Source organism: Mytilus californianus, unplaced genomic scaffold, assembly GCF_021869535.1.
Source record: "Mytilus californianus isolate M0D057914Y unplaced genomic scaffold, xbMytCali1.0.p SCAF_8, whole genome shotgun sequence".
In the NCBI taxonomy this organism is placed as follows: domain Eukaryota; kingdom Metazoa; phylum Mollusca; class Bivalvia; order Mytilida; family Mytilidae; genus Mytilus; species Mytilus californianus.
The window spans coordinates 55,553,392-55,569,389 of record NW_026262734.1 but is presented as its reverse complement, the minus strand read 5'-3'; the positions used below and the strand labels follow the sequence as shown (position 1 = coordinate 55,569,389).

Below are 15,998 nucleotides of genomic sequence, written 5' to 3'. Positions count from 1 at the left end.
CTTGAAATAATAATAGATAAACACCACCTACAGAAAGCGTTGGGAACATATATTGTCGTTGAGTTTTGTCCGTTCTAGATGACAAACAGAAGGATGGTATCTGGTCCACGAGGATCTGCATGGATGGGGATTGTGTCTGACGAAAAGTACCAATATCAATCCATCTACTGGTTTTGAAGACATCTGAAAAATGTGCTACCCAATAGAGAAAAATAAAAACAAGTATTCATATAATAACATGCATATGCCATAAAAAGAACAATCGACCGTGTCTACTACAATATCATACTTCAACAAATGATACTAGGGCCATGTCGCTAAAAAAACCTTTATCTTCTACATTCCCAACTGAGTAACATGTACAATCAAAAAACTCATTTACCGTGTCTCTTCAATACCAAAATTGATATCAGGACCATGTGAAAGATCACAGACTAGCGTCTGGTCTAACTGCTAAAACGGTCGATAAATAAAATTCAGAATGGAAATGGGGAATATGTCAAAGAGAAAACAACCCGACCAAACAGCAGAAAACAACCGAAGGCCACCAACGGGTCTTCAACGCAGCGAGAAAATCCCGCACCCAGAGATACACTTTGGACTACTTCCTTTTGAACAGATTCTATTCGTTTCTTTTAAATTATAGCGCATCCTTCACAAATGCTTTATTAGGCCAACTTTTTTTTATAAAAAATATCTGACCAAAAGGGCGCAGACATCCATCGTGGGACAATCAAAAACCCTTTTGCTTTACAGTAAATCAGATGTTTAATTGTGCGTATAACTGATTTGTGTAAAAGCATATAACCGCTTCTGCGATCGGATTCCAGAAAAGTGAGTTGAACCTTTTTGTCTTGTTATTCATCACGCTAGCAAACCTACCAATTATAAAAAGTCCCCATAAACATTCCAAAAATTAAAAAAAATCATCTGAAATTTGCCAATCCTCATTATCACTCATTCTGGTAATATTATCTGCTTTTGAGTTCATTGTGCGAGGAATTCATTGTAATTCAATGAATATATTATGCTCTTTACAAATACATATTATAGAATAGACAAGATTTTTGTATATCTTCCTTCCTGTTTTATACTATACGTACACAGTTTTGGTTATCAGTAAACCATTGCAACCTTTTGCCCATAAATAAAGTACGACAATAAGGCATGTTTGATCACTCTTTCTTTCTAATTCATTGCACATTTTGTGAAAAATCTTATTTTCTAATTCTACAGTATAAGCCCTAAAACACAATTAATAGCTCCAATCTTAACCTAAATATCGTAATGCTTAGCAATCCTGCCTTCAACTCCTTTAAAATTATGACTAGCAGAAAAATCTTTTTTTTCTCAAGAAAATGAACTTGTGACATAAATTCGTCAAGTTCGTCTTTATTGCTATCACAGCAAGAAGATAAACACATACATACTTATAATTAAATAAACAGTAACTGGATCTTTGCTGTTTGGCTAGCTAGTTACTGGGTGCTGAAACTGTGGCTGACCTGAAGTTGAGGGGGCAGTTTCTTCTCAAGTGACCATACTGCTTACAGAAGGGACACATGTCAATGGTGCACGGCTCACGCCGTGTGGTGCTGGCACGAGAGGGTTGTTGATAACGACTGAAATCGTAAGCTGGAGTAGGAGCAGGGGCAGTAGCGATATTTTCAACTGCTGGAGTTGGCCTAGTTGTATACGGCTGAGAGCGGGTCTTTTTCTCCTTAAAAGATTTAAGGGCGCTTGTCTTTTTCTCGTCTTCATCATTATCGGCGATATCATTGCTGTCGTATTCTTTAACAGTAGCCCCCCCCCCGGAGGAGTTATCAGGAATCCTGATGAGTTTATTTCTTTCTTTACATTTACCCAGCAAATCACTAGCAATAGAAGAAAGGTACAGATACAAGGTATGTGTGCATTTTGTTAAGACCATCCATAATACTGTTGTTAAAACGAAACTGAAACCGATTCCCTTCTGATTTAAACTTAATATTAGCCTCATCTCTGTATTTCTTTGACAAATTGTCTTGTTCTGAAAGAATGTCGGACTTTAAATCAACGAGTTTCTTATCTAAGTAATTTTTTAAAAGGCTAAAAGTGTCTACTAAGTCACGGTTTTGTTGACTTGCTTGTGAATTGGAAGCGTTATGACGCTCAGACTGACTGCGTAAAGGGTCTCTTAACAATTCGTCTTCATTCAAATCTAGTGGGACTGGCTCGGTCATGTTTTCACTAACCTTAACTGCACTGTACTATATACGACCTTCGAATGACAATATTCTTTAACTTACTTTAACAAGAAAACTATTCGCGCTTAAAATATCACGTGCTATTTACATATTAATATATCGTACTCTATATATTTACGCACTGCGACAAATATTGACCAATCCGAAATATCATATATTTAAAACAGAAATCTGTTTATTTAATATAAAACACCAATAGATGACCACTATAAAGACACACATTCACGTGTGTTTGTTTACATAAATAGAAACACGTGTATGCTCAACTTTAATAAATACATTTCTGTTTAAGTTTTTTTTCAATAAAAAAACTATGCCTGTAAACTTCAATGAAACAAAATCGTATTTAATAGCCTAAATGTAACATCAGGTTATGTAGGCTTGAGAGGCTTGTTCAAAATGTGTTTTGATGAGATATTTTCGCAAGGTTGATCATCATTCTTAAATCGAAATACAATGTATTATATGAAAACAAATATGTTTTCTTTAGTCGTCTATCAATCCCTTATCCCGTCTAAATTAAGCATAAACACTTCGAAAAAAAAACTTTTACTTTGCTTAGTTTTTTAATCGCCTGACATACTCATATATTATAATTATCAATTATTGGCTTTTGATGAGCTCGAATATATATGGACTTGGTCAGATTCTTTTGACCGTGGACGAAGTCTGAGTTTCCATATACTCCAACAGGTCCATATAATTTATAATGTATTGACTGAGTGAAAGTTCTTAATCTATATATTACATATGTAAATAGTGTAAGTTTGAAAATTATATTGACTCGATGTTCCTATTTTTTGGAAATTATATTAACTCGATGTTACTTTTCTTAGTAACATGGAGTCAATATCATTTAAAAAAGTAAATTCGAGTCAATATGTCAAAATAGTGAAAAAATACAAAAGATATATTGGGAAACAAGTGACCAAATATACCTATGAGAAACAAGAAACACCAGACCATATCTAATATTTTGTAATAAAACAGAAGATAAGAGCCATTATAGTAAAGAAATATTAAAAAAAAAATTATAAGTGTTCTAGTTTAGTTTAAAAATATTTTATTTAATCAAAGTAAAATGGATTGGGCACAAGTAAACCATACTTATGAAGTCCGCTCCGAATAACAATACATAAAAACACAATATTAACATGAGCATGCTATAATTCAGAATATACAATACTTTACAAGTCTATCTATTGAAAAAAAAGATGAAACAATAATAAAGAAAAAATTGGTAATGATGATGATGATGTTGTGAATGTACAGCAAATACACTATTCAGTATCATATAACAAGAAATCTCTCAGACCTTTTAATAATCTCGAATACATGTTTAAATATATGGACGTTTTATTCATACGAGAAGTTCGGATTACCAGATGTTAGTAACTTAACATTCAATATAAGGTCATCAGGCAGCCATCTTAGATTGTTCGTTAGAATTTCTCTCTGGTCTGTATATAAAAAACACTCGAAAAGGAAATGATGTGCATCCACAAAGACAAGATGGGTCAGCAATTATATTAACTCTGAACTAGTCATAATTCAAGAAAGATGAGTAGCATCTTAATTGTGTTAGAATTATACTCACCTTCTTCGGTCCATATAGATAGTGATGAGGTACATCTTTATTTATAGTATTTAGCCTTTTTAATTGGATTTTAAATTTTTAGATAGCGTCTGATTTTCGAAGGGACAAATCGGTATGATTCCATAGTCTAATAGTTGATGGTATAAATATTCTTTAGAAAGGGATAATCATTGCCATTTCTCAAGGGATAAACAGTTGTGATTGAGATTTATGAGTTTGAATGTTCCTCTGGTATCTTTCGCCCCTCATGTGCTCTGTACACTGGGTCGAACAAAATTGCATAGATAATCCGGAACTTGTTTATATTGTATGTTAGAAAACACTTGTAATTTTCGTCTTTCCCTCCTGTCAGCTAAAGTTTTCCACCCAACTTCCACATACAGACTTTCAGTTTTTGTAATTATAGGCAAACCAGTAACTATTCTAACAACTTCGAATCGAGACTTTCAATTTTATTAGCATATCCTATCCCACAATTATCCCAAACCTCAGTTGCATATTCAAAAATTGGTCTTATAAATACTTTATAGAGTTTTTCTAAATTTGTTCTACAAAGTTGGTACTTGAGTTTTCTCAGTATAGTTAAATGTTTCGTAACACTAATAATCAGATTGTCTATATATAGATATAAGAAAATGTGGTATGAGTGCCAATGAGACAACTCTCCATCCAAGTCAAAATTTATAAAAGTAAACCATTATAGGTCACAGTACGGTCTTCAACACGGAGCCTTGGCTCACACCGAACAGTAAGCTATAAAGGGCCCCAAAAATTACTAGTGTCAAACCATTCAAACGGGAAAACCAACGGTCTAATCTATATAAAAAACGAGAAACGAAAACACTTGATGAACCACATCAACAAACGACAACTACTGAACATCAAATTCCTGACTTAGGACAGGTGCAAACAAATGCAGCGGGTTTAAACGTTTTAATGGTACCAAACCTTCACCCTTTTTCTGAAACAATAGTGTAACATCACAACATAGAAAGACACACTATAAAATATCAACTGAAATAGCTTAACTCAATCAAAGGACATATTAACACCATTGAACATACACTGAACAAATAAATTTGACCTATGATACAATGTAAATACAAAATAAATAAACGAAGGAAAGAATAATAAAAGTAACATGCTATATCGGTATGAAATGTTAAACAAATAAAGAAAAACAATATGCTCGAACAAAAATATCAGCCATTTGCAATAACTTTAAACACAGGTAAATGAAAATAATTTTGTTGTTAGGTATACGTGTACAGTTCCAATAGAGAAAGGAAATATTTTTACAAAATAAATAATTTTGATGTTCATAGTACGAAGTGAAAATTTATAGTAATACCAAACACTTATCAAAGCTGGTATATAGACCAGACATAACCCTGAATAACATTAGATAACAAAAAAGCAATACAATAAGTATCAACAGGTCAAATAAACAAGAAAGTACGATTTGAGAGTACTCGCAGTTACTGACAGCTAGTTAAAAGCCAAAACAATTAATAATAAAAAATCATATATGGCTATTCAAACGAGCATCAGAAAAAACGTTACCCACGGTGTTTGTGGCATTTTGTAATAGGGATTTCTTTATCATTTCAGCAGAATTTTAGATCTGGTGCGTCATTATTTGAAAAAAAAATCATTATTTCTGTTTTGTCTGGATTAAAAGACATGACAATTCGTTCAGCTCCTCGAGATCACGATCAATAACAGTTTTTATATGTTCTTCGTCGTGCCCCGAGTAATTAAACGAAGTATCATCCGCATATAGTCTGGTCAGAGATGTGTTTTCTCTGCAATGTCAGTGTTCAGTTATGTAGTAACTCGCAAAAATTGGCAAAAAAAACCCAAAACAATAACAAATTTGGCAGTATTATTGCAATTGATACAGTATAATTTTTGAGTGATTTAAATGGAAATTTTACATTATAGCATATTACAAGATCTTGTCTTCGTGTACTATGTACATGGAATAATTTATGAAGTTGATTGATTATTGTTTGCTTTACGTCCAGTGGCAAATATTTCATGCATGTTAATGATAAGAACACATAAATTTTAAATACAATAAGTAGGTCTTGCAATAGGAGGTCTACAGTGAGGTTGGACGTAAAACTTGGAAAAACACTGGAAAATGAGAATATATTCAAAAAGGACAGAAATTAGCTTTGCAACAGCTGGCTACATGCAAACCCCTCAAATAATTGGTACAAGAGTTAATAAATTGCAGAGAGCGTTGATCAATGAAATCTACTATGAAGTCTGCCATCGGTATAACGTGTATTTTCCAATATCATTCAAGGCATATGATATAGGTTAGATACTTTTAGCTCGCTTTAGTAACTGTGATAGTTCTGTAAAACTGTATTGATTATTGTACTTGAGTTTTTGGTATGATAATCTATACTACCGTCTCGTGGGAGTGTGATCGCCTCAAGAGCGGGAGGTTGTTAGTTCGAATCCACACCCGGTCAAACAAAAACGTTAAAATTGGTATTTGTTGTTTCAACGCTAAACACGCGGCATTTAAGGATAAGATCACAGACTGGTCGGCTCGGAGGTAGAAATGGTGTCCTAGTAGGGTGACGTTTCTTTCTGTGAACTGTTAGCTTGTTAACCTACACGTTAAAAGTCCAGAATTTGGTGTTTCGAGCACAAATTTTGTACTCAGATTACCGAGTAAAGTAAACGTGAATGTAAAGCTATGTCATCTCAATGTATTTGTTTATATTGACATTAAAATCTTGCAACAAAACCACCAGTTTATCTAATGAACCGTATGCAATTTCTCCATATAAAATAATTGGAATATTAGTTTCGTCATCCCTTTAAGTTTTCGTAATTGATCTAGAAAATTATAATTCCGTTAAAAACCACGGAAATAAAAAAGAATGAAAAAAAAAAAATAATAATATAAAACGTTTGACATTACGTTAAAATACGTAATAGTTAAAAAATGAAATTCTCAAAACATTGTTAAGTTTAAAATGCTTAATGTATACAATTTCTTATTGACAATAAATTTTTTGGTGGATACAGATTTAAAATTGTGCCTGAATGATGAACGAGTTCTTCTTATCCTCACATTATGGTACTGTATTAAGCAACGCATCTTATTTGACAAAACGAAGAAAAAAAAACATTAGCGAAATATATATATATATATATATATAGTATGTCAAATTGGAAATCTTCAAAAATTGTGAATGGTTTAACAGTTATCTTCTACACTTTATATGTTAGTCAAGGAAATAAAATCAGTTCAAAATACACAGAGAAATTCCACTCACACGAATTTCATGTGAATTAAGATTCATGTGAATCTCACGTGAATTTCACCTCAAACGGAATTATTCGTGTAACTCACGTAAACTTACTTCATCTCCGTTGAAACTTATATGACTCTCATGTGAAACACATGTGAATTTCAAGTGAAAATCAAATGATTTTTTTTTTTAAATAAACTTATTCAAATAACATCGAAATTTAAAAATTTAGTTCAAATCGTAAACAATACAATTTTTTTTGGTAAAGTTCACGTGTTGTTCATATGAATCTCAATTCACGTGAAATGCACGTGACAATTTTCTTGTGAGCAAATTTCCCTGTGTTTATATCAATAACCTTGCTCTTATTTGTATTTCTTTCTGTGTCGTTTATTAATTTTTGTTCAGTAAGATTGCTTCCAGATATATATCAATTTGCAAAGTGAACATATATGAAAAAAATATTTTTTTATAAAATGATTTCCCGCTTGGAAATTGTAATTAGCTGCACAAAAGTCTAAACAATTAATTATCACAGATTACATCCCAATCTCATTTTCCTTTTAATAAAGCAGCCTTGAAAAAACACATGATAAAGCTATTTCACGAGATACCTGGATAGAAAATAGTTTGTAAAATTAACAAGTTTATCAACCTCATAGAAATGATAACCGCTACAATTTTACACTTCTGCATAGACATTGACAAACAAGAAAGTCTTTTAAGGATGTAAAAGGCGCATTATAAAATTTCAACTTAAAGAACTGTTTAACAAAAGATATTCGTTTCTAAATAAAACAGCAATAAAGTCATTTAGGGAACATAAAAGGCGCGTTAACAAATTTTCAACTTACAGAACTTTTTAACAACAAATATTCCTTGTTAAATCAAACAGCTTATTGGAGTAGGCAAGAATTTTGATTTATTTTTCTAAATGTATTTTTCGGTTAAAGCTAGTTCAAAGGCAAGTACACATGTTCAACAAGCAGTTGAAACAACCAAGGGTCTTCAATTAGAACACACTAAAGATAAACAGACCTATAGTTTGTAGTGTCATCAGTGCAATACTGTTCATATTTGTAATCCATGTTAAATATGAAAAGTAAATGAAACCCATCGGTAGAATTGAATGAACACCTACATAGCGAATTCGGGTTTGTTTACCCCGAAAAAGGCTGCTGATTTCCATGGGTCACCTACCTTACGAATTTAGATTATAGGGTTTTGTATATTGTTAGAGGCAATACATACAGTGACCTATAATTGCTTTTAATTATTTATTTATGTAATTTGTTTTTGATGTATAGTTTTTAAACATTATCTCATCATTTGTCCTTACATGACAAAGAGGAACAGTGTCACATGTATGTAGAGCAGCATCTGTTCACGCTCAAAGAGCACCTGATATCACCTTGTTTTATGGTGGTGTTCGAGTTGCTCAGTCCTTAGCGTTCTTTGTAGTTGGCGTTGTCATTTAAATATCAATTTGGTGTTCTTCACCTATTTTCCTCTGATAATCAACAATGCCACCAATGTCCCTCGCGCGTTTTCAAATGTCTTAAGGAAAAACATGTAATCATAATTTGAGTTTTAATATGTTTGATGAGCAAATAAGACAAAGCTGTGTATTGATCTTTGTAAACATGGATATGTATATTTACGTACATTTAAATTTCCAGTAAAGTAATTTTTTCTCATTTCGAATAAATCACGCTGACATAAAATACGATAGAATTGAGCACCATCATTGCATAATAATATATAAGTTTAGAAGAACGAGGAAAGAGGTTTAATGGCAAACGAAATACGCATTATTTGTTTACTGTTGACTATAAGCAATAGTTTTTGTCAAACTTCAGATGATGCTAAGAATCTGTTCACCGAATTATTCATTAATAAAAGTTACAATAAACAAGTTAGACCGATAAACGATTAAGATGATGCTATTCTAGTGACTGTAGATTTCGAGCTGTACAGCATTCATGATTTTGATGAGGTGGCAGAAAAGATTGCTGTTTCAGGTTACTTGGATATTATATGGTGGGATGACCAGCTAGTTTGGGATAGAGAGGCTTACAATGATATTTACGACATGTTAGTTCTTCAGGTAAGTAACAATCAAAATACTGTTTTATCAACCACAGGTTTAACTTTTGTTTTAAACATTTGTTCTGTCGAACTGATGAATTTGTCGCATGCGATTTCTTCTTTCAACTTGATTAAATCATTTATAAAAGACATTCCACCTCTACATGCTCCATATGCAACCACATATTATATGTTCAAAAGTAACTATTTCGTTTAATTAAGTCTCCCAAACGGACTCATTGTTTTTGCTCAGTTCTTATTATGTCACCCTGACGGAGGTCAGGTGACATATTGTTATTGTACTATTCTGTTTTTTATTTTTATTATTATTCCACACATTTTGTCCACACTATTTCTCGGAATCGTATGGACCAATTGTAATGGAACTATACAATAACGTTAACCACCATTGCCAGAAGTGCAGTGAGAATTGGCACTTCCAAGATGGCCACTGTTACCATGGTAACAGTAAAAAAGAGGAAAAATAAGATTTTAGTTTTGAGTGAATAATTTGAGTATGCCTGAACATTGGATTATCAAATTTTTACACATTGTAGCTGTCCTCCATATAGATGTTTTGGATGATTTTGGGAATCCTCAGATCTACAATATTGCCATGGAAACTGATCAAAAAATTCTTTAAAAATGTATGAGACTTTGCAGAACGGTTGACTGGCAAATCTAGATGTGGCATTTCACTTTGGAATTTCCAAAATGGCTGCTGTTACCATGGAAACAAGGCAAAAATATCAAAATGCTCAAAACTTTACAAAAATGTTAAACACCTTACATAAATGTAGCTTTTGACTTTTGAATTTTCAAAATGGCCGTCGTTGCCATGGAAACAGCACAATTGTTGAAAATTGAAAAACGTTATGAAAACCGGCAGAAAGATCTGTTGTAATGCATATATCTGCATTCACTGATGGAAAATTTCTAGTTATTATTATGGCACCCTCAACGGAGTTGGGGTGACATATTGTTATTCTACGTTTCTTTTTATTTTTTTATTATTTTTATTATCATTTTTCTTCCACACTTTTTTGTCCAGTCTGGAACTCCGATTTGAATAGACCCAAGGTAATGGAACTTTACAATAATGTAAACCACCATGTGAAGATTTGAAATTGGGGGTTTGCACTTTCAAGATGGCCGCTGTTACCATGGAAACAGCAAAAATGTCCAAAATTTCAAAATGCTCCAAACTTAATGAAACTTTACAACAATGTTAATTGGCATGTGTAGATGCGGTCTTTGACTTTGGAATTTTCAAAATGGCTGGCGTTACCCTGGCAATAGGAGGACGAGGGTGCCATCCGTTATTGCTCGCAATTACAAATCTAGTTATTATTCTTGCTCTTCCGCCACTTTTTTGAATGAACTTGTCCGCACCATTTCTCCTAAACCGCTAGTCAGATTTACTTAAGGTTTCACAATATGTTAGATTAACATGTCTAGTGGTGCAATCAGGGTTTCGTTTGTGCATTGGGGTCTAAAAAGGGGTACTTTGAGGGACCAAAAGAAGGGAGGGGTTTACTATAGAACCCTATGGGATTTTTTTTTCAAATGATAGTAACTTGAAAATCGTTAGTGATAGACGCAATCTTTATAATTGAAAATGTTCTACATGATAAATCACATTAAATGAAATAAAGGGTTCGTCCCTAGGGGTCACCCCCACCCCCTGCCATTTGAGAAAGTTCAAATATCTTGTAATTGGTCAAGATCCCCACCCCTAAACCATATATATTCTGGTTTGTCACGATAAAGCACATCAAATGAAATAAAGGGTAAATGCCCAGGGGTCACCCCCACCCCCTGCCATTTGAGAAAGTTCTAATATCTTGTAAATTGTCGAGATCCCCACCCCTAAACCATATATATTCTTGTTTGTCATGATACAGTTCATCAAATGAAAAAAAAAGGATTAGTCCCCAAGGGTCACCCAACCCCCTGCCATTTGAGAAAGTTATAATATCTTTTAAATGGTCGAAATCCCCACCACTAAACCATATATATTCCGGTTAGTCATGGTACTGCACATTAAATGAAGTAATGCATTAGTCCCCAGGGGTCACCCCCACCCCTTGCCATTTGAGAAAGTTCTAATATCTTGTAAATGGTTGAGATCTCCTCCCCTAAACTATATATATTCCTGTTCGTCATGTCACAAAGATTCGAATGATATGTTGGACAGTCCCCAGGGGTCCCCCACCCCCAATGATCTAATATCTTGTAAATGGTCGAGATCCCCACCCCTAAATCATATATATTCTTATTCGTCATGTCAAGAAGATTTGAATGATATATAGGTTCAGTCCCTAGCGATCACCCTCACCCCCTGCCATTTGATAAAGTTCTAATATCTTGCAAATGGTTGAGATCCCCACCCCTAAACCATATATATTCCGGTTAGTCATGATACAGCACATTAAATGAAGTAAAGTATTAGTCCCCAGGGGTCACTCCCACCCCCTGCCAATAGAGAAAGTTCTAATATCTTATAAATGGTTGTGATCCCCTCCCCTAAACCATATATATTCCTGCTCTTCATGTCACAAAGATTCGAATGATATATAGGGTCAGTCCCCAGGGGTCCCCCTACCCCCAATGATCTAATATCTTTTAAATGATCGAGATCCCCACCCCTAAACCATATATATTCTTATTCGTCAAGTCAAGAAGATTTGAATGATTTATAGGGTCAGTTCCTAGGGATCACCCCACCCCCTGCCATTTGATAAAGTTCTAATATCTTGCAAATGGTTGAGATCCCCACCCTTAAACCATATATATTCCTGTTTGTCATGTCACAAAGATTCGAAAGATAAATAGGGTCAGTCCCCAGGAGTCCCCCCACCCCTAATGATCTAATATCTTGCAAATGCTCGCGATCCCCACCCGTAAACCATATATATTCTGGTTTGTCATGCCAAGATGATTTGAATGATATACAGGGTCAGTCCCTAGGCATTACTAATGCATATATCTTTACTGGACTTTGCCCAATGTCAGGCGAACCTGGGTATGACGAATTATGGGAGCTTCGTTTGGGAGACTTCGTAACAGCATCCTGTTACAATCATTTCTTGTTAAAAATGTTCTTCATATCAAATTTAATATTAATTAACAATGTGTATATTATAAATGACGGGATATTGCTGTTGCGTCCTAACATAGTGGCAAATTTTATATAAGACTGAAATTGTGTCTTTTCTAAATATTAGAGGGTCATTTAATAGACGTTGTAGATTTAATTTTAGAGATGTATAGTTCAAAATAAGTATATTTTTATCTATAAATAATTGCTTCGATATAATTTCGTAAGTTTGACGGAATAAGGTTCTAAAGTGACGATTCGCAATGTTATTTAAAAGAAATATAGCATAAACACTAACTTTTAAAAGAGCACAAAGAACAACAATGAGCTAAAGCGGGAGTAACGCAAACCCCTTTTAAACAAACAAAGGGGTAATAAAAGTTGATATAGAAGGATAAGCAGATAATGACCTAAATATGAATATATATCTTGGGAAAAAGGATAGGATTGTTGTTACGACAAATTGAAAAATCCATTATCATCTGTGCAACTTATTTTCAACAACCAACTCGTAATAAATTTGTAAATTTTTGAAGGGTTGACTTCAAATTCAACACTTAACCCTAGGTTTAATAGTTTCATTGTAAGCATAATCCTTTTAACGATGATATTATAATAGAAAAACGAAATATAGTATCAAATAGGATGTAAATACACCACAAGCAGAAACTGCACGAATGCTGCTTTATAGAAATGTGCACAATTGGGAGGCGAATAACATTTTTTTAACGTTAAGTTGTGCTCTAAAATGACTCTCATTTTCAGTTCATACATGTAAGATATGAGAGGGACCCGAGCATGTTATTAGAGTATGTGATAAAACATATTAAAGAATAAACATACATGTAGCTTGTGATAAGAAATTGTTCTCATATGACATGTATGAATAAAGAAAAAAATCTATAAGAAGAGAAACATCTCGATCATATCATTTTCTGATTTTTTTTTCAATCTGGGTTGTGTTTTAGAAAGTACGATTTGTTTCTCTCTAAATCAAACACAATATTTGAAATATATATAGAGGTAGATGTGGTATTGCCAATGAGACAACTCTCTACAAGAGACTAAATGACATAGAAATTAACAACTATTGGTCACCGTACGGCCTTCAACAATGTGCAAAGCACATACTGTACCGGAATGACAAATGTAGAACAATTCAAACGAGAAAACTAACGGCCAAATTTACGTACAAAATAATGAAATAACAACCACCGAATTACAGGTTCCTTACTTTACTTGTCTAGGAAGGCATTTCTTTTCTTACGAAATAAAGTTGGACCACCAATTTCAATTTGTCTTTAAGATTGTAATTTGAAAAACTATTTCAAATGGTAGACAAACATATGTGTTTATGGTATTGAATAATACAGTCGAGTTACATGATCCTTGTGTCCAGCTTTGAACATCAGTTACATTTACAATTAACTTTAGATAAAACGTCCGTTTCCTTCTTATTGTGAAAATGAATTGATACAAAAACTTGGTGTCTTGAATATCGTGTTCTTCTATCATGTCTAAGGCTTAACATTTGATGATAAATTGTTTTGAATTGTCAATGAAAAACGAGCAAATTTACTTCCGATTGGAATTACATTTCAACTTAATTAAGTGATGGTTTTAACATTCTTATATGCTTAATGTATTTCAGGATACGATTTGGAAACCGGACATTGTATTAAAAAATGGTTTTCACAAGTTTGAAGTACTAGGTGGAAGTTTTTATTATGTCCTGGTAAAACACGACGGCCGAATATCTTGGTATCCGTATCACATGTTTGAAAGTCAATGTTCTATGGATGTTACTTTTTATCCATTTGATGACCAGACCTGTCATGTTATATTTACCATATGGACGTATCGGTATTACGAAGTTGGATTTTATTCTGCTTCAAAATTAGGAGTGGGAGGATACGTAGAAAATAGTTTGTGGGCAATAACTTCAACTTCGGTGCAGATAAACAGGATATTAGGTAGCCATGAGATTGTTTTCACAATTAATCTACGCCGTAAACCTACGTATTACATAGTCAATATTATTATACCTTTAATATTCCTGAGCATTCTTAATTCCATAGTATTCATTAATCCTGCCGATGCTGTCGAGAAAATGTCTTATTCAGTTACTGTCTTTTTGTCGTTCGCGGTATATTGTACAATAATAAAAGCCCAACTACCCGTCAATTCATAAATCACATCCATCCTGAGTATTTACATCGTAGTTCAACTGAGTTACTGTATTTTAGTTCTTGTCGTTAATTCGTTCCAGTTAAGAATACATCACAGACATGAATGTGACGAAAAATCTAAAATATTTATAATTGCTGTCAAACTTCAAAGAAGAATGTGTTGCTGGAGAAATAAGTTGCAATTTGATACACACGAAGAAGGACTCATCAACGTCGAAGATGGATGTGCGATTGAAAATGAATCCCCTAAATTGAATCACACCGAAGACGCAATAACATGGCGTGATGTATCGTCTGCTATTGATTTCTTTGCTTTTTGGATTTTGATGGGAACAGACTTGATTATAACATTGGTAATTTTCATACATATAGGTGTAAATAAATCAATCATATGATTTAAATGAAATGCACCCACGCTATACATGGCTTTAGGATATATCGGTTCGAAGCATTTTTCTTATAAATTAATTTCTTCCGGTCTATAATACCTGCAATGCTTCATTATGATAAGTCAAATGCCCTGTTTTGCAACAGGTACTAATAATCATGATACTTTTAAAAAATTCAAATCATAAAAGATATATGAAACCACATTTTTACTGATTGTCTAACAATATGTCTACATTAATATATTTATATTACACAAAGCCATGCTTTGTGTAGACGCTATTTGACGTTTTCCTACTTATTCCGTCAAATGTTTACTGGTTGATGTCTTAGTCAGAATACAGATATTTTATTTATCAGTTGATTGGCTTTGAATTATCTTTCAGTAGCTGCAAGTACTCTTCAAATGGAATATCGTACCTTTTGTCATTTTTTTCGAGCCAAATTGATTATTCAAACCCTTTAAAACTGATTATTACAGTTTTTTTAGCGTTGCGTTTACACAACTGACCAACACCAGGTAAAGGATTGGTTTCGAAACATTCTTGACACCTCGACATTCTTTCTATGCCTGTCAAAAGTCTTAACGCTGTGTTAGTAAATTAAAAGTTGTTGTTAGTTATTGTCTGTCATATTTATTTTTCACGCATTGGTTACGCATAAAACAAGAAGTTGGCTTTTTGTCGTTAGAGTAGTTTTGAATTTGGTCATTTCAGGGCTCTTTGTGGCTAACTATATGGTATACTAGTTGTTGAAGGCCGTACAGTGACCTACAGTATAACATCGACGTCCTTTTGTCCCTGTTGGGTAGTTGTTTAATTTATACCGCTGTTATTAGATTGCTTGTCCCCGAAAGTGGCACCAACGTGGCGTGAGAACTCGTTTTAAGGAACATTCCTTGCGTTCTTGCATCGATAGGAATAGTTTACACCAGGAATGAGATGTATGCTTATTTTCGCTGTATCATTATCTTTTTTTATTTTATGTTTACCTTAAGTTTAGACATATCGTTTTTGTGAGTCAGAAACATCTCCCTGATGATGGAAGTAAGTAAAAAGTTAAATTGTTTATAAAACGAAGAGGCTAATGATATACAGTGTGTAAGCATTATTT

The 15,998-nt window shown here is 33.5% G+C and overlaps 1 protein-coding gene across 1 annotated transcript; it reads left to right on the top strand.

The window, feature by feature from the left end:
• Window positions 1-8,913: 8,913 nt before the first annotated feature.
• On the top strand, window positions 8,914-14,500 carry LOC127712808 (acetylcholine receptor subunit delta-like). The gene is made up of 2 exons (XM_052219418.1): window positions 8,914-9,040; window positions 14,211-14,500. Exons 1-2 carry the CDS (start codon window positions 8,914-8,916, stop codon window positions 14,498-14,500), a joined length of 417 nt encoding a protein of 138 aa, XP_052075378.1.
• Window positions 14,501-15,998: the final 1,498 nt, after the last annotated feature.